At 42.6% G+C, this 27,269-nt stretch overlaps 1 protein-coding gene across 1 annotated transcript in view; it reads left to right on the top strand.

The window, feature by feature from the left end:
• Window positions 1-27,269, top strand: part of LOC126106232 (mitogen-activated protein kinase kinase kinase 10-like) — a 686,304-nt gene that overhangs the window by 632,499 nt on the left and 26,536 nt on the right. The window contains exons 8-10 of the mRNA XM_049912460.1: window positions 2,213-2,489; window positions 6,798-7,065; window positions 13,464-13,748. Of these exons, the coding sequence (XP_049768417.1) occupies window positions 2,213-2,489; window positions 6,798-7,065; window positions 13,464-13,748 (830 nt within the window). The remainder of the gene's footprint in view (window positions 1-2,212; window positions 2,490-6,797; window positions 7,066-13,463; window positions 13,749-27,269) is intronic.

Genomic DNA, 27,269 nt, shown 5'->3' with positions numbered 1-27,269 from the left:
TGTTTACTAGCACTTTGTGAGTTGATGTGTTCGAGCAGGATGACAGAGTTTAACAAAACACAAGAATTTCAAAGTGTAGTTCACACAGTGAAATTTTCTCATTCAATAAATAGAAATTTCATTCCTGCATCTTTGAGCAGTTCTGTGAAGTTTATGATGAACTGCGACACAACTGGTTTCCTGCAAATGATTTCAACCTAAATTTTAAAAAATCACTTCTATTCAGTTCTGCACATTACGGATACTACACCAGTGATAAGTATAACACATGGTGAAGAAATAATAAATAGGGTGGAAATTTCAAAATTCTTAGGTGTCCATATTGATGAGAATTTAAACTGGAAAAAGCACATTTTGGAACTCCTAAAACAATTTAGTTCGGCCACATCTGCCCTTAGAGTCATTGTAAATCTTGGGGAGAGACAAATAGGCGAGTTGACATATTACCATTTCATAATGCCATTTGGAATTATGTTCTGTGGTAACTCGTCTTTAAGAAAGAAAGTTTTCATTGTTCAAAAATGGGCTAAGAATAATATGTAGTGCTTGATGATGATCATCGTGTGGGCATCTGTTTAAGGAATTAGGTTTTGTGACTACAGCTTCACGGTATATTTATTCACTCATTAAGTTTATTGTAAATAATCCACTGCAGTTCAAAAGAAACAAACATGTGCATAATTATAATACCAGAGGAAAACATGACATTCATTGCGCCATTGAGGTTGTCTTTAGCACAAAAAGAGGTGCACAATGTTGCAACCAAAATTTTTGATCAGTTACCGAGTCATATAAGATGTGTGACAGGCAGCAATGTAAAGTTTTAAAAAAAGTTTCCCCTTGATTACTCCTTCTATTCCAATTTCTATTAATGTAATGTCAATGTTAAGTGATTAGCAAAATGATTTTTGATGTGAATGTAAGTTGAGTTGTTCCACATCATTTTATCATGCAAATGATCTGTGGAACATGAAACTGTGTAAATTGGGTTAGTTTAGCTCTAACTACTGAGGAAAATGTGAAAAACATGAAATCATACTTCTGATTTTTGATGTTCTTCTACGTGAAAAAGAAATATTTTTGAAATGTAATTTTAATGTTTTACCCCTTTTTCCGTGTCTTGAGAAAATAAAAGGAATCAGAAATTTTCAAGGAAATAACTGTTTCACAATGTCTCAGACAAACCCAGTATGTAGGTGTGATACAAATGAAACAGTTCTGTTAAAATGTAGTACCACTAAAATCCATTTAGATGACAAAGATAAGAGCTTCTGCTTTAATGTGCTGCCTCAACTCTGATTTCATTAACTTCCACTCAAAAATTGGGGCTCCATTTAGTACTTTATTTTCCTCTCATAATCTCTGTGTAGTCCCCCCTCCCTTCCTGTACCAGTACCTCGCTCTTTTTGAATTCGCTACCTTCATACTTCTTGCTGTGTCCCTTTGCATACAATATTATTGGGCTATGTTCCCTGATTATTTTATCATGCTTCACTTTTTTCCTTTTTTGTCATCTGTCGTACCCTCTCAAACTGCTAAGGAAAGTATGCTCTGAACTCTTGTGTTCTTCTTATTGATTGTTGTTTCAATAATAAAATAAATAGTTTCCAGAAAAATTTGGATTCTTGACAGCAGAATGTGGTAGAGGACCTGGCTACAGATGTGAAAGATGCCAGGTGTCTACAAGAATACAGTGAGCTCAGACAAGTGTTTGTGGTGGTGGTGGTGGTGGTGATGGTGATAATAATAATATCATATTCACATTATTCAGTAAGTGCATTCAAAAATATTAATGCAGAGGAATGAAACAATAGAAAGTGAAGGGGAAAAATGTTCTTCAGTAACAGTTGTAAGATGGACAATTATAATTCTGTCTTTGAAGTCTCGGATTGATGCCAAAGAAGTTCATTGTTTCATTTAATGTTTTCCCAAAACTCTGCTGAACTGCAAGTAAAATAAACACCAATCTGCTTTGAAATACTAGAAATATTTTTTATTTGTTTGTTTATTTCGTGCACTTCCATGCATTCATTACTGCATATTTACTTGTAAAACCATCATTTTTCTGCTATTATATGGGTATGAATCCTTACTTTATCTTATTTTAATGTTGAGAAATAAGTACATATTGATTGTTAATGAGATGGTCATCATTTGAGTTAGGGAAATGGTAGAAAATGTATACTAAGCTGCTTATACCTGTTTTCTGCAGACTACGGAATGCCGGACCCCGACCGGGCACCGCCGGAATACGTGTCGGCTGCAGTCCCGCCGGTGAGTGGATCGGGGGCGGGTCCCCCCTACCTCCTACCGGCAGCGGCGCTCTACTTCGACGGCCTGGCCGCGACTGGTGCGGGCCGCTCCGGGAAGCTGTCCATCATTGAACTGGTGCTGTGCAATGTGGCAGCCATGCTGGCAGGGGTCGCAGCCGGGTTCGACATCAGGCTTGCCAATGCCACCACTCTGCATCCACGCCTAGTGTCGGACAGGTCTCTGCAGTATGCATTCACCTCTTGTATGTCTGCACTCGTCACGTATATGAATTGTATTACTTAATTGTGTGCTTTCAGTGTTCAGCCATATACTAACACAGCTTACAGGACCTTAAAAAGATGACTAGTCAGTATTCAAAATATTGTGCATAAAAAAGGAATCAACAACTCAGCTGAACACTGCTCTTTAACTATTTGTTAGCAGGAGATAGTTATGTATGCAGTGCAAACAGATGTAGTATCACTTTTGCTGAAGTCTGTACATGAATCACTCTGAAAAAGTTTCAATGAATTGTCATTCTTTTAAGGCCTAAACACAACAGCAGCATTGAATCATTCTTTAAAACACTGTGTGACTTTTCAAAGTGATAGGAGGAGTGTGTGGCTGCTTTTAAGTGATGGGAGGGCCCTCTATTGTGCTGCTTCACACATTATTGAGACATTACAAATGTGAAGTTGAAATGGGATTTTTTCCATACCATGATGTCAACACAAGTTTGGTTGGAGATAAGTACATAAACCATCACATTTGACATTTCTTTTCCTTCTGTGGCTACAGAGGCCACAAGTTTGAGATATAAGTTCTCCCGAATTGTTTTAAAGAATTTTGGAGAAACACTTTAATGTGAAACTGCATAGGATTTTTATAAGCCATAAAATGTATCTCGTGTTGCCAGTTGCTGAGCTGTTTCACAGCGTCACTCCTGCTTGCACCTGCCTTTGCACAAGGTTGCTTCCACACACATTGTTGAGCTTCCAATTTAGGCAACCTTCTGCCCACTTCTGTATGACCGAGGATGTGGTGGTGTGTTTTCTGCACCACTCCTTGCCCCACCATGAATTCTCATAGGTCAGTTCTTTACTTAATATTTTTATAACCTTCTTCAGTTCTGAATATACAGAAACTTAGCACGTATTTTCTGTATTTAAAGTAGAGCATTACATTCTTTTTCTGTCATAAACTTAATACTTCATGACTTTGTGAAGTAACTTAAAGAGGTGCTTTTTGAATCTGCCACTCAAGGTTTCCACTCATGACAAACTTCTTATCCAATTGTTGAGATGTTTGCCCCTCTACATCTTTGGTTGCAACATATAAGATACGAACATGTTCAACCTTGCCCCCTGACTACAGTACTGCGCCACATTAATTAATTTAGACAAAAACATTACACGAAGATATCAGAACCATTATATTAAGACAGTGTCACAGACTTTTTAATTAGAGAACTACTCAGAAACCATGGATAAGCAGTGGACAATGGAGAGATGTATGTTAAGAATTAAAAAAAGAAACATATAGTGTGAAACACAAGACATAGTTATAAATCTGAAGAAAATAAAATGGATTTATGTGGGATGTGTAGCCAGATGAATGGATGATAGATAGTCTGAGGAAGTTCTTTGCTACATTTCAGATGTGGAAAGACCAAATTTATTGTGGGTAGATAAGATAGAGGAAGTTACAGGAGTGACATGGATGCCTAAAGCATTTTGCAGGATGAAGTATCTTCCTGGTTGGTTGGAATGCTTCAGTGTAACAGAAATTTTATATTAAGTAGAAATATTCAGGGATCTTGAACAAATTAAATACATCATAAGAGACAAGCAATTGTTATAAGCTGTGTGATAACAACTTGGTGGTAGCATCCTGCTGTTGTCAATGGTGGACACTGGCTGACCTGGATATGTGCTAATGGAGTTTGAATAGGCTGAAAAGCTGCTACTTAAAAGACATAAGAAAGAGCTCAATTCATTTTAAAGCTACTCTCTGCATTAGCTGCATAAATAACAAAGCTTGTGAAAATCATGGAAAGCATAGGAGACATTCTTTTTGAGTGTGTTAATCCACATTGTGACTGGCAAAGAACTAGAAATATAAGAGGAACATTATGATACCTTAAATGAGAGACAAATATCCAACCAGCATGAACAAGTGCTTAACATTCAACATTCCAAAAGAAAAGTTGACAACAAAACATAAATCTTGTGCAATATGCATTTCAGAAGCATCAGTTGTGTCACATGAAATTGACTATGTATGAGAATTGGATTTCTGGTCCTGTACTCCTCCTGGTTTGAAAGAAAGTTGTTGTCAGTGTAATGTACATCTGTTACAAAGAAAAACATTTCTTCGAGTCATCAAGCTAAATGTGTCGAGTAAGATTTAAGAGTTTTGGGCAAAAGGAGCTCTGAAAAATATACGTAGAGTTATTCATTTGTGTGTCAGGTTGTCAAGATTTCATTAAGATCACTTGACATCCTGCACTGTTTGCTGCAGTCATTTGTAACTGGATTTAACTTAATAAATTATCTCCAACTTATACTCTGATTATAACTAACCACAAACCTCATAGTGGTACATTAACCTGAAAGTTCCAACCTGTTCACTATTTTTTCCAGACTTGGTGTAGTCAATGACAAACAAATAACACAAAATCCTTGTAACATCTTCACACAGAACTAAGAGACTCGATGAAAACTAGGCTTCTAAAATGTATGAAGCAATTCATGAAAATATCTATTATTTTGTTGTAATTTGATATTCCAAAAGATTACCCTGGGGAAAATTTTACATTACTGGTATTGACAACACCTGCAACAGATAGTGATTATCTGCTGCAGAACTGTGGGAATTTCCTGTGATGCTTTAGAAACGTTTCAAGCAAAACTACCGGTGTACTGTGTGGATAATCTGCTGAGGGAGAACCCACATCAAGGAGGCGCAAGATTTGCTTCCCAGTATTTTCTTATAGTTTTATTAAATCACTCTAGGCTCAATCACATAAACAAAATGGCACAGCAACTAGAAACGTACTCCAAAATTGAAGTACACTGGACAATACAATTCTTTTGAGCAAGACGTGTAAACTGCTCACAGATTCACCACAAAATTCTGCCAATATATGGACCAAATGTAATGTCACCTCCAGCTGTAGTGAAATGATGATAATAATTTGACCAATGCTGCATGGAGAATTGGGTGATGCTGATCAGGAAGGAAGGCCTTTGACTTGACCATAGTTGGCAATGTCCACACAATCGAGCTAGAACATCTGGGGGAAAGAAATGCTCCAATGATATGGACGTTCTCACAGTGGGCCTCGAATGGCTACACGACACGAGCGTGGATTTCTATCATTGAGGAATTGAATTATTGGTACAATGCTGTTTACAGAGACTTGGTGACTATGCTGGAAGACAGTGTCATGTATCTGTGTCACTTTGAAGTGTAGTGGGCATTTGATGAAAGTTACTTAGCCCACCATAACAATGTGTTACTCACTTTTTCAAGTTCCTTCGTATAAATGTACAAGACACTGTCCTAGCTTTTGAGCTTAAAAAGAAAGAGCACATGATGTGGACCATAGGATGAGAAGTGCACACTTGTTGTAAGGCTGAGGCAAGATAAAGATCAATCGGGAGGTGTCAAGGAGTATAGGAGGTCAAAGATAGTAAACTGGAACAAGCCGTGCCAGCTTCAATTAAGATATGAAGATAGAATCAGAAGTAAAGGAGGATTAGATGAAGATAAATACATATAGAAAAAAGATGATCATGAAACAAGAAAAGGGGGGAGGTGTATTGTAAGGCTGAGCGAAGATAAAGATGAAGCAGGAAGTGTAAAAGAGTATAGGAGATCAAAGATAGTAAACTGAAATGAAAAATTGCAGCTTCAGTTAAAACTGGAGGATAGCATTAGAAGTAAAGAAGGATTAGAGCAAGATAAATAAAAAAAGATGGTTACGAAACAAGAAAAGGGGGGACAGGTGTTAATAGAGGTTATGTCTGGGAGGTGTTTGGGATTCAAGAATGTGTTGGAGGGTGAGTTCTGGTCTCTGGATTTAAGGCAAGCCAGTATCGGGTGGGAGCAAAAAAATAGTCCATATGGTGTACCAGGCACTCAGATCCCTTGGGTCATCTTGTAGACTATGTTTAGCATGTGGGCACTGGTTGTCCCGAAGCCAGACTGTTCTTCTATGCCCATTCATGTTGTAGCGCCCTATCTGCAATGTTCACAATGAAGCATTCCTTGATGTATGTGCAGTTCTTATTAATTTTCTATTTATGATATTGTTATTAGAGAACATTCAAGTTTCAGATGTCATAAAATTCTCCAGTACTGAGTAGCAGACCGTGTTGCTGATGTGCTTTTGTGAAGAGTAACTTACACGAATTGACATAGGATAGGAGTCACACATATTCAGCACTGTCTCTCAACTCGTCCTGTGTCGGACAAAGTAAAATCACTGTTACCGTTACACTGCAGTGATATGGAAACTCAAATAAAATATTTTATTTCAGGTCGGGTGAGGAGACTTCAGAGCGTGGCCGCTGGTGGTACCACGAACGAAGTGGTGGCATCCCGCCGCACCTGTCACCCGACTACGAGTTCTCGACTGCGTCGGGCTACTCTCATAACACGTACCACGGCCCCACACGGCACTCCCGGCCGGCTCTCGAGGATGCGAGGCCACTGCGGTTTACGGATTCTCCCCAGCACCTCGCCGCCCAGCCGCAGCAGCTGTCACCGAGGAGGAAGTCGTCGAGCACCAGTAACGAGGGCAGCGATGTAAGTGGGGCAGTATTGGTTTGTCGTATCCACTTCCTCTGTACGTATGACAATAACAACTGTGCACTGATCTGTAGGGAGAGGTGAGTATAAGACTAGAGCAAGAGACAAGTGATGTGGAAAATTACTGGTGAGAAGATGAAGGTTGTGGGATGGCGACTAGCAGAAATTTCAGCCTAGGAGATTGTGGGAACAGAGGCTGCACTGGAGGGATTGTTCAGAGGAGCTGCTGCTGGGTAAGAAAGGGGAAGCAAGTGGCAAGTGGCTTGGGTGTTGAAGTCATTGGTGTTGAAGTCATTGGTGTAGTGGCGTGCAGCACGTTTGCCGATTGACTGATCGAGTTTGCAGTTAGCCTCGGTTTGGTGATCACCATTTGTGTGCACAAACAGTTGGTTAGTTCTCTTACACACATACAGGGCTATTACAAATGATTGAAGCGATTTCATAAATTCACTGTAGCTCCATTCATTGACATATGGTCACGACACACTACAGATACGTAGAAAAACTCATAAAGTTTTGTTCGGCTGAAGCCGCACTTCAGGTTTCTGCCGCCAGAGCGCTCGAGAGCGCAGTGAGACAAAATGGCGACAGGAGCCGAGAAAGCGTATGTCTTGCTTGAAATGCACTCACATCAGTCAGTCATAACAGTGCAACGACACTTCAGGATGAAGTTCAACAAAGATCCACCAACTGCTAACTCCATTCGGTGATGGTATGCACAGTTTAAAGCTTCTGGATGCCTCTGTAAGGGGAAATCAACGGGTCGGCCTGCAGTGAGTGAAGAAACGGTTGAACGCGTGTGGGCAAGTTTCACGCGTAGCCCGTTGAAGTTGACGAATAAAGCAAGCAGGGAGCTAAACGTACCACAGCCGACGGTTTGGAAAATCTTACGGAAAAGGGTAAAGCAGAAGCCTTACCGTTTACAATTGCTACAAGCCCTGACACCCGATAACAAAGTCAAACACTTTGAATTTTCGGCGCGGTTGCAACAGCTCGTGGAAGAGGATGCGTTCAGTGCGAAACTTGTTTTCAGTGATGAAGCAACATTTTTTCTTAATGGTGAAGTGAACAGACACAATGTGCAAATCTGGGCGGTAGAGAATCCTCAAGCATTCGTGCAGAAAATTCGCAATTCACCAAAAGTTAACGTGTTTTGTGCAATCTCACGGTTTGAAGTTTACGGCCGCCTTTTCTTCTGCAAAAAAAATGTTACAGGACACGTGTACCTGGACATGCTGGAAAATTGGCTCATGCCACAACTGGAGACCGACAGCGCCGACTTCATCTTTCAACAGGATGGTGCTCCACCGCACTTCCATCATGATGTTCGGCATTTCTTAAACAGGAGATTGGAAAACCGATGGCTCGGTAGTGGTGGAGATCATGATCAGCAATTCATGTCATGGCCTCCACGCTCTCCCGACTTAACCCCATGTGATTTCTTTCTGTGGGGTTATGTGAAAGATTCAGTGTTTAAACCTCCTCTACCAAGAAACGTGCCAGAACTGCGAGCTCGCATCAATGATGCTTTCGAACTCATTGATGGGGACATGCTGCGCCGAGTGTGGGAGGAACTTGATTATCGGCTTGATGTCTGCCAAATCACTAAAGGGGCACATATCAAACATTTGTGAATGCTTAAAAAAACTTTTTGAGTTTTTGTATGTGTGTGCAAAGCATTGTGAAAATATCTCAAATAATAAAGTTATTGTAGAGCTGTGAAATCGCTTCAATCATTTGTAATAACCCTGTAGAATGCTACACAGTAATTGCAACACAGGTGGTATACAGGGTTATTAAAAAAGCTGGACCCAATTAATTAATGTTTATTTCATGAAAAATATGGTGGATATGGCTAATCTACACACTTTTGGAAGAAAGAGGACTTAAATTTTTGATTAGCATTGCTAGAGCACTGATTGTTGAATAAACAGCTGCTAGAGTGCACACACCCAGTTAGCATCAGATGTAAGATGGCTACTGTGCAGCACAAGGTGAGTGGGCAGTTTCAGTGCAGAGGGTATCACACCTCCAGTTCCGGCATTGAGCTACCAACTATGAAAGCCATAAGCCATTGGAATAAGCAACCAAATTAAACTTGATGTCACAATATTCACTTACAGGGTCCGCAAAATTGCCATCAAATATTGCAGCATGTGATAGACTCAACAAAGCTAATTAAGTGATTTATGCCTTAATGCAAAACAGAGATTTTGGACCATTCTTTACCTTAGAGTGAACTGCTAGTGGAATAATGTATATAGAAATTTGGAGACACTGGCCTTTTCCTCAACTTACTGAGAGCTCACAAGATTTCATTTTTGGACATCATGGAGCTCCACCTCACTTGCAACTCAGTGTTTCAGAATTTTGAAATTGATCCTTTCTGAATGATGACTAGGTTGCATGGAAAAAGAAGACTTGGTTCCAATATTCTGACTACCGAGAATTGTTAATTTTGTACCATGACTTTTTCTTTAGAGCCTTTTTAAAAGTGGCGGTTTACATTCCACTTCTAGAAACAGCCCCGGCCAACCCACGGATCCATATCACAGTTGCAGTAAACTCGATAGCACGAGATGATTGTGTCCATGTTTAGCTACTGTGTAGCAGGAGAGGGATACACTGAACATTTATGAGCTGCGTTTTTCTATTTCATGAACTAAAAACTGATTAAATTTGAGCCATCTTTTTGAATAACAGTGCATAAGTTGGGTGCTTACACATGGCTCTACTTTTAAGGCAGCAAATGTCTGTAACTGGATTGCAGTAGGAAATGGCGAGAGGATGGGATGGGGGGTTGGATGTGATAGATTTTGCAACTGGGCAGTCTACAGTGAATGACCTGTGTCCTGTAGGACTAGTAGTATGAGGATGTGTTTGAACAGTAGTTGTGAGTGGTGCAGGGATGAATTCCAGATTTCAGAATAAAATCTGTGAAGCAGTTCTTCATGCTTTTTTCTTTGAAAGCTGTCAGGATTACTTACTTAAAGTAGCCATATCTTAGTGAAAGACTTTGGCATTTACAGCTTAGTGAAAGACTTTGACATTTACAGCAAATGTTGACAACAGAAATTTAGGGAAAAATGTCTTATTTCATATCAAAATAAAAGTAATGTTGCAATATTCAATTCACAACAGCTATGGTTCGTTGTTTTATCTATAATTATGTTTCAACTCTTGCCAGGTTACCTCTTATGGTAGTCCACTTAATAGTGCTTTGCAAGACATATCCGTAGACATTGTAAGACACATTGACAGTTCGTTTAGTTTTATGTCAGTGTATGGAGTACGTAATTTTGTTACACATCCAAAAGAAAATGTCATAAGCAATTAGTTTAGGAAAAAATTGAGTGGTAGAGCTTTGCAAGTGTGTGGCCCACCCGCATGATCTGCACGTACCTGTGGCATGCGAGGAGCACCACAAATACACTCCGCAAATGTCGATGAAGTTGCTGAAGTATGATAATCACCTCCCTATGAACATAAATATAAGTTAGTTTAGAAAAAAACTGCAGAAGGTGTAGAGGGGAAATACATAGCATCTGACAAATTTCTGAGTACAAAAAACAGAGTTCTTCTTGCGTTCAGTATGTCTATGGGTGAAATAAGTGTGAAACCTGAGTAGTGAAATGGCAAAATTAACATATAGTTACAATTTCCAAAATTATGGACAAAATTCACATGAATTTGCTCAAAATGGAAAAAATATATCTACTATACAAGTCATAATCTATACATAAAAGGGACATGGCATTCAAATTTTCAGTTCTATGGAACATTCCGTCCCAAGACAAATGATACAAAGTCAACATTACAACATACAAAGTCAAAATTACAACATTACAGTACTAAACTATTTCAGTAAGTACAGGGTCAATGTAAAGTACTAGAATTACAAATTGCAAGTTTACATCTTTAAAGTCACACCTTCAAAATCATCAAAAGGGAAGAAAAAATTCAGAGTCTAAGTGTATGATGAGTTAGCCAACTCAAGAAACTCACGACAGATGCTGACCAGAAGAATATACTCAATCACAAGTAGGAATATAGCACAGACTCAATCAGCCACATAAACCACAGTATTTAAGGATATATTGACTCATGAAAACAGAAAATAATCAAGAAATATTAGGGCCTATGCTTACGCACACACACACACACACACACACACACACACACACACACACGCACAGTCGCAATGACCAGGGCTACCCAAAACAGAGTTAAGCAAGATTAGATTAGATTCAGTTTTAGTTCCATGACCCAAAAATTAAGATGATTCTTGTGGCTGTAGAACATGTCAAAAAGTATAACATAAAAAATGTAAAACATTTGAATATAATACTTGTATTGTATTGTATGGAACTGGGGACCTAGAAACGATGGAGATCGTTTGTCCTCGCCATAGCCCTCAGTGGTTCACAACCCCACTACAGGCTACAGCAATCCACTCACCCCACCACTGCCCCACACCGAACCCAGGGTTATTGTACGGATCGGCCCCCAGTGGACATCCCCTGGGAACGCCTCACATCAGCAAGTGTCACTCCAAAACCACCTTAAAAACCATCCACAGACTGGCTGGCACACCGGACCTCGACACTAATCCACCGGGCAGATTCGTGCCAGGGACTGGCATGCCTTCCAGCCTGGAAAAATATAATACTTACTACCCTGGCCATTTGTCAGGAGATTATCAGAATAAGTGGTTACATTACAGTAGACTGGAACTGCTAATATTTGCATAATTAATATGCTGTCAGAATGAAGCACTGTTGTTGTTTAATAAGTTGATCATACACAAAATACCTAATCTTGACTGTTGTGATCAAGTGCTGTCAGAACTAAAATCTAACAGACATTTTTTTCATATGCTGCTCTAATAGTCCCTGTTAAGATATTCATCAATAGAGTAGAAGGAGTTGCCTATCAAAAAGTCTTTCAAACTCTGTATAAACTGTGCTTTATCTGAAACCAAGTTTTTAATGGTTGCTGGTAATTTATTTTGAAAATGTCTATTACTGAATATTGGACCCCTTTTTGGACCAAGGTAATGATCTTATGTCTTTATTAGTGTCTTCCAAATTTGTGTGAATGATATACTAATTGGATAATTATCTAGTAGAAATTTGTTCAAATAATGCTCATCTCTGCTTACACTAAATCTTGCACTTTCTTTCTGGTGATTCCAGTTAATATTATCAACTGTAACAAGTTCTATTAATTAATTTGCTTGATTTACTCTTGAGAGCCAGCCTACATTGTAGCTGGATTGAATTTTTTTTGTTAATTATAGACAAAGTTGCCAATTATAGTAAATTGTTCCCCAACATAAATCTTTTTCATTTGTTCTGTCCAAAATATGTCTCGGTGCTACTGAATGTTAGTATTATTTCATCAGCTATTCATTCAAACAAATTTACAGCTCACAGCTAGATGAGTGAACTTCAGTAACATCCCGTATTCTGTCAGCTCCTTAATTTTCAATACACACACTAATACTCAGCTGCTATGGTAATATTTGATGAATCTCAGACATACAGCACACACTTTCTCTGTAGAAAACGTGGAAAATCTACAGCTACAAAGAAATTCTAATTCTGAATTCATTCCGACACTTGCTGGACACATTAGTGCCATTACATTGTGATGAAACAGTGCAGAGTCCACGTTTCCTTAGCAGGGCACTCTATGAGTGCATGCCACTCAGTAAGCGTGTGACAGTGCGTGCAGAAACTACTGTCCGTGTGCTTCTGCAGTGAGTGCGAAGCAAGTGGTGGGGCGGATGAGTGTCTATCACTCGGTTTTGCCACTCACATGCAGTGTTCTGTGGTGATGTTGCAACTGACATATTACTGCACGATTCTCCACATTATCAACAAGGCTGCACCATTTTGTTTTGGCTTCTCTGATGGCGCGCTGCAGTTCTGTGGTAAGGGCATCTCAATGTGTACCGTGAACTGCAAACATGTACCTGCAAACAAACAATAATTTAATTATTTAACTTCATTTTTTTTAGGTAATGATTAAAACTTTATGACTATCTCTTGTATTTGGGACACACACTGTATAACTGTCAATTCTGTAGCTGTTGTTCTTAAGTAAAAGTTCAGTCCAGTTCCTGTTTTTGCACGCTGATACAAATAAGTGAATACTCCTCTTCTGCCCAGAATGTTACAGATTTTTTTTTTAAATAGTGTCAATTACTACATAATTGCCATCAAGCAGCAAAGTTGTCCACATTTTTTACAAAGAAAATAAATCTTGTTGTTTTAATTATTCATTGAGAGTAAAATGTTACATTTGAAGCAGCACAACTGTAACCATAATATGAAATCCTACAGTGTTGTTTCTTTTATCTGTTCGTGCAAGTAGACATATTGCTATTTCAGATGTATCCGCCCCCTCCACCTGCACCTTCTGGGGGGATGCTGGAGCGGCACTATGCGGACTACGAGGACCTTCCGCCTCCACACATCCTCCCACACCACTATGCGAGCTACCAGCCGCCCCCGTACCCACACTACGTACCTGCAGCACACCACTATGCGGACCGTATGTACCCTGAATTTGCGACTGGTGCCAGCGCCACGCCCCCGACGGGAGGGTCTTACGGCTACCACGAGATGCAGCCTTACGATGGGAGCCGTGCCGTTTACGAGGGCAATCGCACGCCGGTAAGAGGATGGCTACAGTTCCTGCCTTTTGTCTTTCACTTGTGTTTTGATGTTGAGATTTAAATGTAAAGTCACAAAATCTATAAGCAGTTTTTGTTTGTACCTTCTTCTGAAGTTTGTGGTTGTAAAAATCAGACGTATATAATTATCTTGATAGAATGCAAATATTTTCTGTCATTACTTAATCACTCATTCTGATTACTTAACCATACTAATGAAACAAGGAGTATTGTACCTATCATCAGTTTATCTGCAATCCCTGGCCAAACTGTTGTTGTGATGAGCACCAATAAGTATTCATTAAGGATGGAAATGAACACACGAGATCCCATCACTTATTACATTCTGTAAAACAATGTCTAAAACAAGTATATTTTCAACTAGCCAAGAGAATAAAACAATTACTGACTGCAGTTTTGTAACAGAATTTTAATACAGATAGTTGCTGAACATGCTAAGAGAATAAAACATTTTAATGATATAATTATCTTTTAGATGTTGTAGCTCTTCTTTCACTATCTCGCAAAATAGATGACTTGAATAAGGAAACCAGTAGTGCAACAAATGGGGAAAAACCACCTCCTCTGAAAGACTTCCACTACCCCACAACCAAAGATATGATTACCCTCTGCATTGAAGTCTCTCCTCCCGTCTCCTCTCCCCCCTATTTCTCCTGTCCTTCACTCTGTCTGTCCATCTGCCTCATGCCCAAATTTCAATAACACTTTGAAAATGATCATTGCATAGCTGTAATAGCACATGGGTTGACGACAGAATACTTGTGCATTCATGATGAATAAAATATGTGTTTGTATTGGTTAAAACAAAGTATTTTAACAGATCTAAAACAACAGAAAAGACTAATGCATCAAAAACTGTAAGAGATAATACAAAAACATGATACAATATAGTGAGTTTCCCTCTGGAATTGACAAAAACCAGAGAAATATAAAACTTTTTGTTGTTTGTTGATGACAGATTGTAGAATGTATGATATGCAAGGACTAAAGGCATGCACACACCAACTTGTGCAGACACCTAAAGCTGCTACCACATTGGAACGCTAACCAACTAACTGCATCAATGCATGTGGGTGCCCACTGCAGAATGCCTGCCCTACTTTATTTATTTTTTTATTTACACATCAAGTTCCATAGGATCAAATTGAGTAGCAAATCTCCAAGGTCATGGGACATGTCAGTACATGAAATTACAATATAAAAGTAATAACAGATAAAAAATGAAATGTTTATGAACCTGAAAAAAGTCAATCCGTAAGTTTAAGTAAATACAATCAACAATGCAAGAAGAATCAGCTTAATTTTTTAAGGAACTCCTTGACAGAATAGAAAGAGTGACTCATGAGGAGCCGGCCGGAGTGGCCGAGCGGTTAAAGGCGCTACAGTCTGGAACCGCACGACCGCTACAGTCGCAGGTTCGAATCCTGCCTCGGGCATGGATGTGTGTGATGTCCTTAGGTTAGTTAGGTTTAAGTAGTTCTAAGTTCTAGGGGACTTGTGACCACAGCAGTTGAGTCCCATAGTGCTCAGAGCCATTTGAACCATTTGACTCATGAGGAAACTCTTCAGTTTCAATTTGAAAGTGCATGGATTACTGCTAAGATTTTTGAATTTGAGTGGTATCTCATTGAAAATGGATGCAGAAATATACTGCACACCTTTCTGTATAAGAGTTAAAGGCTAATGCAAAATACCCAGCCTCGTAAACAAGGATCGACAAGAGCGTAGTGAACTTACACCGTTATTGCGCGAACCACCCGTTTCTGACAAGGGAACATCCCCATCGCACCCCCCTCAGATTTAGTTACAAGTTGGCACAATGGATAGGCCTTGAAAAACTGAACACAGATCAATCGAGAAAACAGGAAGAAGTTGTGTGGAACTATGAAAATATAAGCAAAATATACAAACTGAGTCATCCATGCGTAACATAGGCAATATTAAGGGCAATGTGAGGCGAGGAGCGCCGTGGTCCCGTGGTTAGCGTGAACAGCTGCGGAACGAGAGGTCCTTGGTTCAAATCTGCCCTCCACTGAAAATTTTGCTTTCTTTATTTTCGCAAAGTTATGATCTGTCCGTTCGTTCATTGACGTCTCTGTTCACTGTAATAAGTTTAGTGTCTGTGTTTTGCGACCGCACCGCAAAACCGTGTGATTAGTTGACGAAAGGACGTGCCCTTCCAATGGGAACCGAAAACATTTTATCGCAAGGTCATAGGTCAACCGATTCCTCCACAGGAAAACACGTCTGATATTTTGTATATGACACTGGTGACAGCATGTGCGTCACATGACAGGAATATGTTGTCGACCCACCTAACTAGTACACTTGGCGAATGGGTGAAAAGTTTCTTCTACCTTGCCCGATTTAGGTTTTCTTGTGGATGTAATAATCACTCCAAAAAAAGTGATGAAAACATAAGAGTTTTTCACATAAACTGAAAATAAAAAGTTAAAATTTTCGGTCGAGGGAAGATTTGAACCAAGGACCTCTCGTTCCGCAGCTGTTCACGCTAACCATGGGACCACGGAGCTCCTCGCCTTACAGTGCTCTTAATATTGCCTATCTTACGCATGGACGACCCAGTTTGTATATTTTGCTTATTTTTTCATAGTTCCACACAACTACTTCCTGTTTTCTCGATCGACCTGTGTTCAGTTTTTCAAGGCCTATCCACTGTGCCAACTTATAACTAAATCTGAGGGGGGTGCGATGGGGATGTTCCCTTGTGAGTCAAAAATATCCTTTTACAATGGGAAGAGTTACCCCAAAATGTAATATCATATGACATAAGCAAATGAAAATAAGCAAAGTAGACTAATTTTTGTCTCAAACGATCACTCACTTCAGATACCATTCCAATAGCAAAAATGGCAGCATTGTCTTTGAACGAGATCCTGAATGTGGGCTTTCCACGACAGTTTACTATCTATCTGAACATCTAGAAGTTTGAACTGTTAAATTTCACTAATCATATGCCCGTTCTGTGAAATTAAAATGTCAAGTTTTGTTGAATTGTGTGTTAGAAACTGTAAAAACGAAGTCTTGCTGTGATTTAGTGTTAATTTATTTTCTACAAGCCATAAACTTAGGTCATAAACTGCACTATTTGAAACCGAGCCAATGTTGCACACAACATCCTTTACTACCAAGGTAATGTCATCAGCAAACAGAAATGTTCTACCTGTAGTACTAGAGGGCATATCATTTATATGAATATGGAACAGGAGTGGCCCCAACACTGATCCCTGGGGCATCTCCCCCCCCCTCCCCCCTCTCCCTGACCGTACCCCACTCAGACCCCACCTCACAGCCATTCTCAACATTGTGAGTGTAGTAACACTGTTCACGTTACATCGCACTTCACTTAGCGTAGACCGGGACTGTCCTAGGCATGCCCGATGTTGACTGACTGCGCTCCGCCTGTCCTGCCGGAGTTGTTGTTGTTGTTCGTGTTGTTACGCCGGCAGAGGGCGCGTCCGAATTCTCGCGTGCCCTCTGGTGGACGGGACTCTACTGGCGGCAACTACCGTCCGTGACGCGCCGTGCCAATGTGCGCCTCCCGCGATCTTTCTGGTGGCTACTACACTCCTCCTCCTTCGGGGGGTGAAGCAACTGTGATCCACTGCGTCGGAAGGTGGAGCGTCGGGCAGGAGCGATGACCTCCACATCCATGGGATGGCCGGAGTCGAGGGAATCTGCCAACCCTCGAGCCAGAACCTTCGAATTCGGCTGGAAGTGACCCACACGAAGAGGCCCCCGTCGTCCCACAACCGGAGCCCGGGACAGAACAGGCGACAAGCTGTCGAACTCTGGATCCTGTTCCACCTCAGGAGGGGCAAGACCCAGTGGCGGGGACGAAGGGGAAGGGACGACCACAGGGGAACTAGCCCCCTGCGAAACCGGGCCGGCTAGGGGGGCCGGCTCTCGCTGGGGCAGCTCGAATGACGGCGATGCTGGTGCTGGAGCCACTGGAGGCTGCCAAGGCTGAGAACCATCACAGTGCGGCAGAGTCACAGCGGGGAGAGGAGGTAACGTCCCCTGTGAAACCAATACAGGTGCCGGCAATGGGGAAGCCGGTGTCCGAGAGGTTGGAGGGTGGGTGCCCGAACGTGGACGTAGCTGATTTTGGTGACGACGTACCACCCGGTCCCCCACCTGCAAGGTATAGAGCCGGCGGCCATGGCGGTGCAGGACCACCGCCGGTATCCAACGTGGATTGCGACCAAACCCACGGGCCCAGACTGACATACCCAGTGGAAAGCCAGGTACTCCGTTTTGGAAAGACTGGCGAGGACCAGGCTGGAGGAGGTGCAGCAGAGTCCTAGGTTGACGCCCATGGAGGAGCTCTGCGGGGCTGCGGTCTCCCATTGGTGTGGTCCGGTATGCCGTCAAGAAAAACGTCAATGCTTCCTCTGCAGGAAATTCGTGCACATACTTTTTCATCTGCGTCTTAAAGGTGCGCACCATGCGCTCAGCTTCCCCATTCGATTGTGGATGGAAGGGGGGAGAGCAAACGTGCCGAATACCGAAGTGCCTACAAAAGTCCTGGAAGGTCTGCGAAAGAAACTGCGGTCCATTGTCTGAGACCAGGGTGATTGGCAGACCTTCCACAGAAAAGATTTTTGCTAGTGCCTGGATTGCAACTTCTGAAGTGGTTGAGGAGCAGCGAACCACATATGGGAATCGGGAATAAGCATCAATGACAATGAGCCCAATGACAATGAGCCAAAAGCCATTGAGAAACGGCCCTGCAAAATCGATATGAACACGTTCCCACGCCTGGGTTGCCGGCGGCCATGAAGAGAACGCTGCCCTGGGAGATGCTTGTTGGCTCGCACACTGGGAACAGGCGGCCACCAAGTGCTCAATTTCTCTGTCAATACCGGGCCAGTACACATGTCTGCGAGCCAAGGTTTCAGTACGGGAAACACCCCAGTGCCCCGCATGTAATAACTTGAGGACCTCCCATCGTAAACTTGCAGGAACAACCACGCGAGGAGCTGTATCATCGGTAGCCAGAAGGAGAACTCCTTCCAAGACCGAGAGACGGTCTCGTAGAAGAAAATAATTACGAAGAGGGTCCGAGGCCCGGCCCGGAGGGCGGGACGACCACCCCTGCTGAATGAGGCGAACTACTTGCCGGAGAACCGGGTCAGCCGCCGTTTCCCTGGCGACTCGAGAACTAGTGATCGGGAAGCCATCAACCGCCTGGCGGGACGCCACATCCAAATGAAAACACATAATCTCCTCTCGATCAAATGTAGGGTCCGGGCCCACCGGAAGACGGGAAAGAGCGTCGGCGTTGGCATGCTGGCCTGTAGGGCGAAAACGAATGTCATAATGGTACTTAGAGAGGAACAAGGCCCAGCGCTGTAGTCTGTGGGCCGCCCTATCCGGAATCTGAGAGGCGGGGCCAAATAACGATATTAACGGCTTATGGTCAGTGATTAACTGAAACTTCGTGCCATACAAGAAAGGGTGAAACTTGGTAACAGCTTAGACAATGGCCAAAGCCTCTTTTTCCACCTGGGAGTAATGGGCCTGTGCGGGACTAAGCGTTTTCGACGCAAACGCCAGTGGTTGCTCGGAACCATCTGCGTTGCGATGGGCCAGGACCGCCCCCACCCCATACTGCGAAGCATCCGTAGCCAGGACCAACGGCTTATGTGGATCAAAAGTAGCCAAACAAGGGGCTGACGTGAGGAGGCCCTTCAACGAGGTGAACGCTCGCTCGCATGCAGGCGACCAATCAAAAGGAACACCCTTGTGCAGAAGGCAGTACAGGGGGTGGGCTATAGTGGAAGCCCTGGGAATGAACCGGGGTAATAGGCTATCTTGCCTAAAAAAGCTTGTAACTCCTTCAGCGATGTGGGCCGAGGAAGGTTGACGATACCTTGGACCAAACTTCCTAGTGGCTGGATGCCATGCCGAGAGATGGTGTAGCCCACATACTCAATGGACGGTTGGAAGAAGGTTGACTTATGCAGGTTGCAACGCAAGCCCACAGACCTAAATTTGAGAAAGAGGGTGTGAAGGTTGTGCAAGTGGTCCGTCGTGCTGTGGCCCGTGACAATTATGTCATCCAGGTAATTAATACAATGAGAGATTGTCGACGTGACATGCTCAAGATAACGCTGGAATATCGCCGGGGCACTGGATATTCCAAAAGCCAACCGCTGGTATTGGTAAAGGCCAGCCGTTTGGAGTCCTCATCAAGTGGTATCTGATGATAAGCCTCTGACAGATCGATTTTCGAAAAATAGTGGCCTCCCGCCACGGCGGAGAACAATTCATCAGCACGAGGCAAAGGATAGGTGTCCACCACCAATTGGGAATTAATAGTGGCCTTAAAATTGCCACAAAGACGTAATTTTCCCGAGGGCTTCTTGACAAGAACGAGGGGCGAAGCCCACTCACTGGAAGAAATGGGAAGAACGACCCCTAGGGCTGTCAGCCGGTCTAGCTCTTCCTTTACCTGAGGGCGGAGAGCCAAGGGGATCTGCCTCGCGCGTAGAAAACGCGGGCGAGCCGACGCCTTCAACGTTAAGTGAGCTTCAAAATCTGAAACACGCCCCAGGCCCTCCTCAAAAATATCTGGAAAGTCTGAGATCAAAGATTCCAATGAGTGATAGGGAACGTCTTCGGAGACCAACTGTATGGTGTCAGCGATAGAAAAACCGAAAGCTTGAAAGGCTTCCAGGCCAAAAAGGTTAGCGGAGCTCGCATCACTGACAACAATAAAAGTAATAGGTCGAGTGACTGATTTGTAAGTCACGTCGGTAGTGAAATGACCCAGTAGGGGAATGAACTGTTTACCATAACCGCGTAGACGCCAGTAAACTGACGCCAACGGGGGCGATCGAAGGTCGGAATACGTTTGTGCATTCAACAACGAAACTGCCGCGCCCGTATCGACTTGCAGTTGTAACCGGCGCGACCGAACTGACACCTCGATAAAGAGTTTGCGTGCCGATGCGTCGGGAGCCTGGCCCGACGAAACTTCCTGAATGTCAACGTCCATGTCCTCTGTACTTGCTTCCTTCGATTCTTTTGAGGCTGAGCGGCAAACTTTAGCAATGTGACCGTTTTTATTACATTTGCGACAAATGGCCCAACGCTGGGGGCACTTCGACCGATCGTGATGTATATAGCACGACGCACAGGACGGCAACAGGGGCCGGCGGCCGGAATTCTGTTTACGCGCCGCGCGGGAGCTACCGTAACGGCCGGATTGTACCGCTCGCACGTCGTCCACCCCGGACACAGTGGACGCGGCCGCGCCGCCCTGAACCTCCGCGACGTCACACCACGCTTCCAGCTGTTGACCTGCTGCGTGAGAGACTTCATACGATTGAGCAATGGACAGGACTTCTTCGAGGGAAGGGTCTTCTAACTGCAGGGCCCGTTGCCGGACCTCCCTATCAGGGGCCGAATGAACAATGACGTCGCGTACCATAACATGGGCATACGACTCCCGCGACTGCTCTGTGACAAAATGACACTTGCGACTAAGACCGTGCAGGGTTGCGGCCCACGCCCGGTAAGCCTGATGGGGCTGTTTCTTGCATTGATAGAACTCGACCCTAGCCGCCACAACATGCGTGCGGCGGCGATAATATGAAGACAGCAATGAACACAATGCGTCAAAAGACAAGGACGAGGGTTCCTGCAACGGCGCTAGCTGCCGCAAAACTTGATACAGCAAGGGAGATATCCAATACAAGAAGAGAGCACGACATACCTCCGCATCGGCAACATGAAACGCCTGGAAATGCTGCCGAAGGCGATGTTCATATGCGTCCCAATCCTCCGCCGTCTCGTCATACGGGGCAAAGGGAGGAGGGAATGGCGCCGGAGCAGACGGCGTGGAGAGCAACGCCGGAAGCACTTGTTTCATGGTGGCCATGAACTCCGTCTGCTGCGCAACCAAAACCCGCACCAAATCCTCCATGCCGTGGAGAAACTGCGAAACCGGAACAACGACGCAACACGCGAAAGAACGATCCTACTCGTCGCCAATTGTGTAGTAACACTGTTCACGTTACATCGCACTTCACTTAGCGTAGACCGGGACTGTGTCCTAGGCATGCCCGATGTTGACTGACTGCGCTCCGCCTGTCCTGCCGGAGTTGTTGTTGTTGTTCGTGTTGTTACGCCGGCAGAGGGCGCGTCCGAATTCTCGCGTGCCCTCTGGTGGACGGGACTCTACTTGCGGCAACTACCGTCCATGACGCGCCGTGCCAATGTGCGCCTCCCGCGATCTTTCTGGTGGCTACTACAGTGAGTAAATGACCTTTTGCTGTCTGTTGCTAAAGTAAGAGGTGAACCAATTGAGAGCTACCTCCCGTATTCCATAATGGTCCAACTTCTGGAGCAATATTTTGTGATCAGCACAATCAAATGCCTTAGTTAAATCAAATATGCCTAGTATTTGAAACCTTTTGTTTAACCCATCCAGTAACTCACAGAGAAAAGAGAATATAGCATTTTCAGTTGTTAAATGACTTCTAAAGCCGAACTGTACATTTGATAGCAAATCTTGTGATACAGAATAATCAATTATCCTTACATACACAGCCTTTTCAATAACTTTAGTGAACACTGATGGCATAGAAATAGATCGAAAAGTGTCTACATTGTCCTTTTTCCCTTTTTTTACTACTGAGTACTTTAATCATTCAGGAATCTGACCATTCCTAAAAGAAAAATTACAAATATGGCTAAATATATGGCTAGCATGTGCAGCACAGTACTTTAATATTCTGCTAGGCACTCCATCATATCCATAAGAGTTCTTTGTCTTCATTGATTTAGTTACTGACGGAATCTCCCACTTGTCAGTATCACAGAGGAGTATTTCAGACATCAATCTCGGAAAGGCAATTGCCAAGAGAATTGTTTGATTCCTTGTAGAAACTAAATTTTTATTTAATTCACCAGCAATGCTCAGAAAGTGATTGTTAAATGCTGTGCATATATCTGATTTATCAGTAACAGAAATATTTTTACTATGAACTGACTTTATATCATCGACCTTGTGCTGCTGACCAGACACTTCCTTCACAACTGAACATATAGTTTTAATTTTATCCTGTGAATTAGCTATTCTATTAGCATATCACATACTCTTTGCCTTCATTATAACATTTTTAAGTGCCTTGCAATACTGTTTGTAATGGCCTACTGTAGCTTGATTGCGACTACTTCTAACATTTTGATCTAATTCTCACTTTGTTCTACATGATATCCTTATCCCACTAGTCAGCCACCCGGGCTGCCTGTTACTGCTAGTACCCCTTTTAGAACATTCTAATGGGAAGCAACTCTCAAAGAGCATGAGAAATGTATTAAGGAAAGAATTATATTTTTCATCTATGTTATCGGCACTATAAACATCCTACCACTTTTGTCCCTTGACAAGGTTTAAAAAACTGTCTATTGCTGTTGGATTAACTTTCCTACATAATTTGTAATTATATGTGACATTTGTTTGAGTACAAAAGCATTTTAGTATTAAAATTTGTGCCTCATGGTCTGAAAGGCCATTCACCCTTTTACTAACAGAATTCTCATCTAGTAATGAAGAATGAATAAAAATATTGTCTATGGCTGTGCTACTCTTCCCAGCACACTAGTTGGAAAAAACATTGTCTGCATCAGATCATATGAATTTAGGAGATCTAGCAACACCCTTTTTCTTGCACCATCACATACAAAATTTATATTGAAGTCACTACATATAACTAATTTCTGATACTTCTGGAATCAAGAACCCTCTCTAACTTGAGCAGAAATGCTCTGGAGTCAGAGTCAATTAGAAGTTTGGTTTCACTAAATTCAACTGCCCCTGCAGAACATTCAAATTTATTTTCAGTGCAGTGCCGTGATATGTCTATAGACTCAAATGGAATACTGTTTTTTACGTACATAGCCACTCCCCCACCACGCAAGCAACTCCGTGAAAAACAGCCAGCTAATCTGTATCCCAGTAAAGGAAATCTCTGAATTGTCAAATTATTTAAGTGGTGCTCTGATATACCAATAATTTCAGCGTCAACATCTATAAACAGTTCACTAACTTTATCTCTCATGCCTCTTATATTTTGATGAAATATACTAATTCCTTCTCTACTTGGAAACATTATGTCCTCTGAATGCGAGCCCTTAGTTAGAGGGACTTGTTTTAAGCAGGTATACCTATCAGCTGACTTCAATCTAAGAAAGGTGCAGCTCTAACACCAACTACTACAGGAATTTTTCCGTGAGTGATCCCACTACATTTGTTGCCTATAAGCTTTGCCAGCCTCCCCTTCCCATACCTATTGAGGTGGAGGCCATGCCTGGTGAAACCCGATCTATTGATAGACCCAACTGGCACCACTGAAATGTGATGCACGAGCTCTGCCATCGGTGCCCTCTCTAGCCCCATGTTAACGAGCCTAACAGCTGCATTAAGATGAGGCTGATCATGACACTGAAACAGCGTGAAATGCACATTAGTGCCACCAGTTTGAGTAGCTATCTTTACCAGGTCATCACCTACATCATAATTCCTATCCCTATCAAGACTGTTCCCTGCTCCACCCACTATCACTAGCTGATCCTCCTTCGTAAAGTTCCTACATAACTCCCCTGTACTGTCAGTCAACTGAGCCAGCCGTGCACTAGGCTGCACAATGCTGGTGACCTGGTACTCACTCCCCAACACTTCCTGCAACTGCTGGCCCACACCTCTACTGTGCGAACTACCTAGCAGCAGAACCTTCTTCTTTCTGTTAGATTTTGCAACTAACCTAGACCTCCTAACTGCTGAGGACTGTTACACGTTCCCTACATCTACAGCTGCAAGACGCTCCTCTCCATTTAACTCTGAGAGTTGATCAAATCTATTGCATGTACACAAAGTAAAACTGTCTGAATACCTCCTCCACCTACTTACCAACTGCCAGTTTCCATTCCCCACCACCCTTCACCCTGCTCAGCCTATCTAGTTCCTCCTTTGCGTGTTGTAACTGCACCTGGAGGGCACAGATCTTACACTCCCGCTCCTCTATCAACTTATTTCTACTACAGATTCTGCATTCCCAGGAGAGGATCTTGTTGGAATGCCCTCTGGCTTCCCCACTGCATTCCCCCCAATGAAAATACATTGAACAAATCCCTCACCGTAACCCACTACTCACAAACCTACGCAGAGCCCACATGGTAAAATTTTACAGTTACTGAAAATTGGCAATATATATCTACGTTACCTAAGTTCAGTTACACCAGTAGAACTATTTGTAGAACCAACAATAGCAGTCTCGAAATTCTGTGTCTACTAAGAAAGCAACTGCTTGTATTAATACTACTACACCACAGCTAATACCAATACCAACAATACTTCACAAAATTATTAGCTAAAACCAAAAATTCAAGTGGCCACTAGCACAAAATTCGCAAAATGACTTCAACACATAGAAAAATCTAAAAAAACATAGCGAGTGAACATTTCCAAAGGTTTATTAAATCGTTATTTTGCCAAAAACAGCATGAAACACCACTGAAAACTATTAAATTTAATACTGTATAACAGTGCACAAATAACTTTGTCAGTACTTAGCTTTATAACTGCTACAGCTGCAATTGCACACTGCAAAATGTAAACACACTACTGAGGCATAAGGCTTGGATGAACAACATAAGCACACTCGTGAATAACAGACCACTCGAGTCAATAACACAGGAAGAAAGACTGAGTTAATAAAAATTCATTAATAATTTGCTTTTACAGCAAATATTAACACAAATAAACTTTAAAATAAGTAACTGAAGACTAAAACTTTATAAAATATTGACAAGCAATTTCAACAGCAGTGCAGCGCACGTGACATCACACCAACATACTGTGCTGCTGGCAGCTCGTATGTGATGAAGTGTCAACAGAAAAGCTGTTTAACTAGCTGAGAATCAAGACAAGGGTTACCCTTTCTCAACTGTCACTGGCGAGTCTCGATAAGTCAGTAATTATTCGGGCTAGGGCAACAGACAGCACTGACAGTTCAATGTAGCTTTTTGGGAGTAAATTGGTGAATATTTGTTTCTTGGTGCTCGCATATTTCTGCTCCTTGTGGACCCAGTACCTACATCCTTCAGTAACTAGCACACAGTGTCCTCAACCAATGATGAACATTATAGGCGAATATAAAACTACCAGTACAAATAAATGATAGCATAAACATGTAACATTTCATGGCTAACTATGCAACATCTGTCTTCAAGCAATTGAAACTCCAAGGTTGAATATCAATAGTATTAGGAAAAGGATAGATTGCTACTCACCATAAAGATCAACCATCGAGTTGCAGACAAACACAACGGAAAGACTGTTACACATTATAGCTTTCAGCCAAAGCCTTCTTTAGCAAAAACACACACACACACACACACACACACACACACACACACACGAGCAAGCACACCTCGTATACATATGTGACCACTTCCACTGGCAGCTCTGACTGGACTGTGACTCCTACATGAACAGAAACCCAGAGTGGCGTAGGGAAAGAGAAGGGATAGCACGGCATGGGTGGGGAGAGATAAGAGTGCTGTCTGTTGAGGCAGGAGGTGATAAAGCAGAGGGGGTGGGTGCAAACTGTAGGGTGGAGGGATAGGGGACAGTAGAGGACCTGTCATATCACCTCGTCCCTTTTCATGTCACCTACACCCTTTGTGTGCCATCCTCTGCCAATGCATCTGCCCATCCTTTCCCCTTTCCTGCTCCCCTCCTTTTCCACTCTTCGTTTTATCCCCCCCACACCACCTAGTCCCTGCACGCATCGACAGCCGGCACTCTCCTCTCTCCCGACACATACCCTGCTATCCCTCGCCCTTCCCCTCCCCACTTCATGTGACAGCCGCAGTCCAGTTGGAGCTGGCTGTGGTAGCGGTTGTGTGTATGATGTGTGGTTGCTTGTGTGAATGTGTGTGCATTTGCTTTGCTGAACGAGGCTTTGTCTGAAAGCTATAACGTGTAACAGTTTTTTCATTGTGCCTGCCTGCACATCAATGGGTCCTCTTCGCAGTAAGTAGCAGTCTCTCCTTTTCCTGATATTGTTAATATTGTCTTCAGCTGTATATGTAAGCAAATATAAAATTTAAAGCTTAGTTATGACTCCTCTGTGCATACAGGGTATCGGTAATTCAAGTTCCAGTTCCAAAGTGCTGTAGAAAGAGAACCACTGCTCAGAATTAAGCCAATTTGAATGACATAAAAATAAAATAAAAAATTACCAATAGATGATGCTGTAAATGTCTTGACGTAAATCGGGTTGGCTAAAAATGACAGACGAATTGCAGTAAAATGACTGTGGTTTAAGCTGCCCTGTTCAACGTATATGACGGCACAAGTTCAGCAGTCAATGGCTGTGGCACTGTCAGTTAGGTAAGCCCATCCACCGTGGTAAGGCCCTATCACACTGGCTGGGAAAAATCAGCTTTTAATTTTCCTGGGACA

The sequence above is a fragment of the Schistocerca cancellata genome, chromosome 10 (genome assembly GCF_023864275.1).
Source record: "Schistocerca cancellata isolate TAMUIC-IGC-003103 chromosome 10, iqSchCanc2.1, whole genome shotgun sequence".
Classification (NCBI taxonomy): domain Eukaryota; kingdom Metazoa; phylum Arthropoda; class Insecta; order Orthoptera; family Acrididae; genus Schistocerca; species Schistocerca cancellata.
This window is presented reverse-complemented; position numbering and strand designations above follow the sequence as displayed.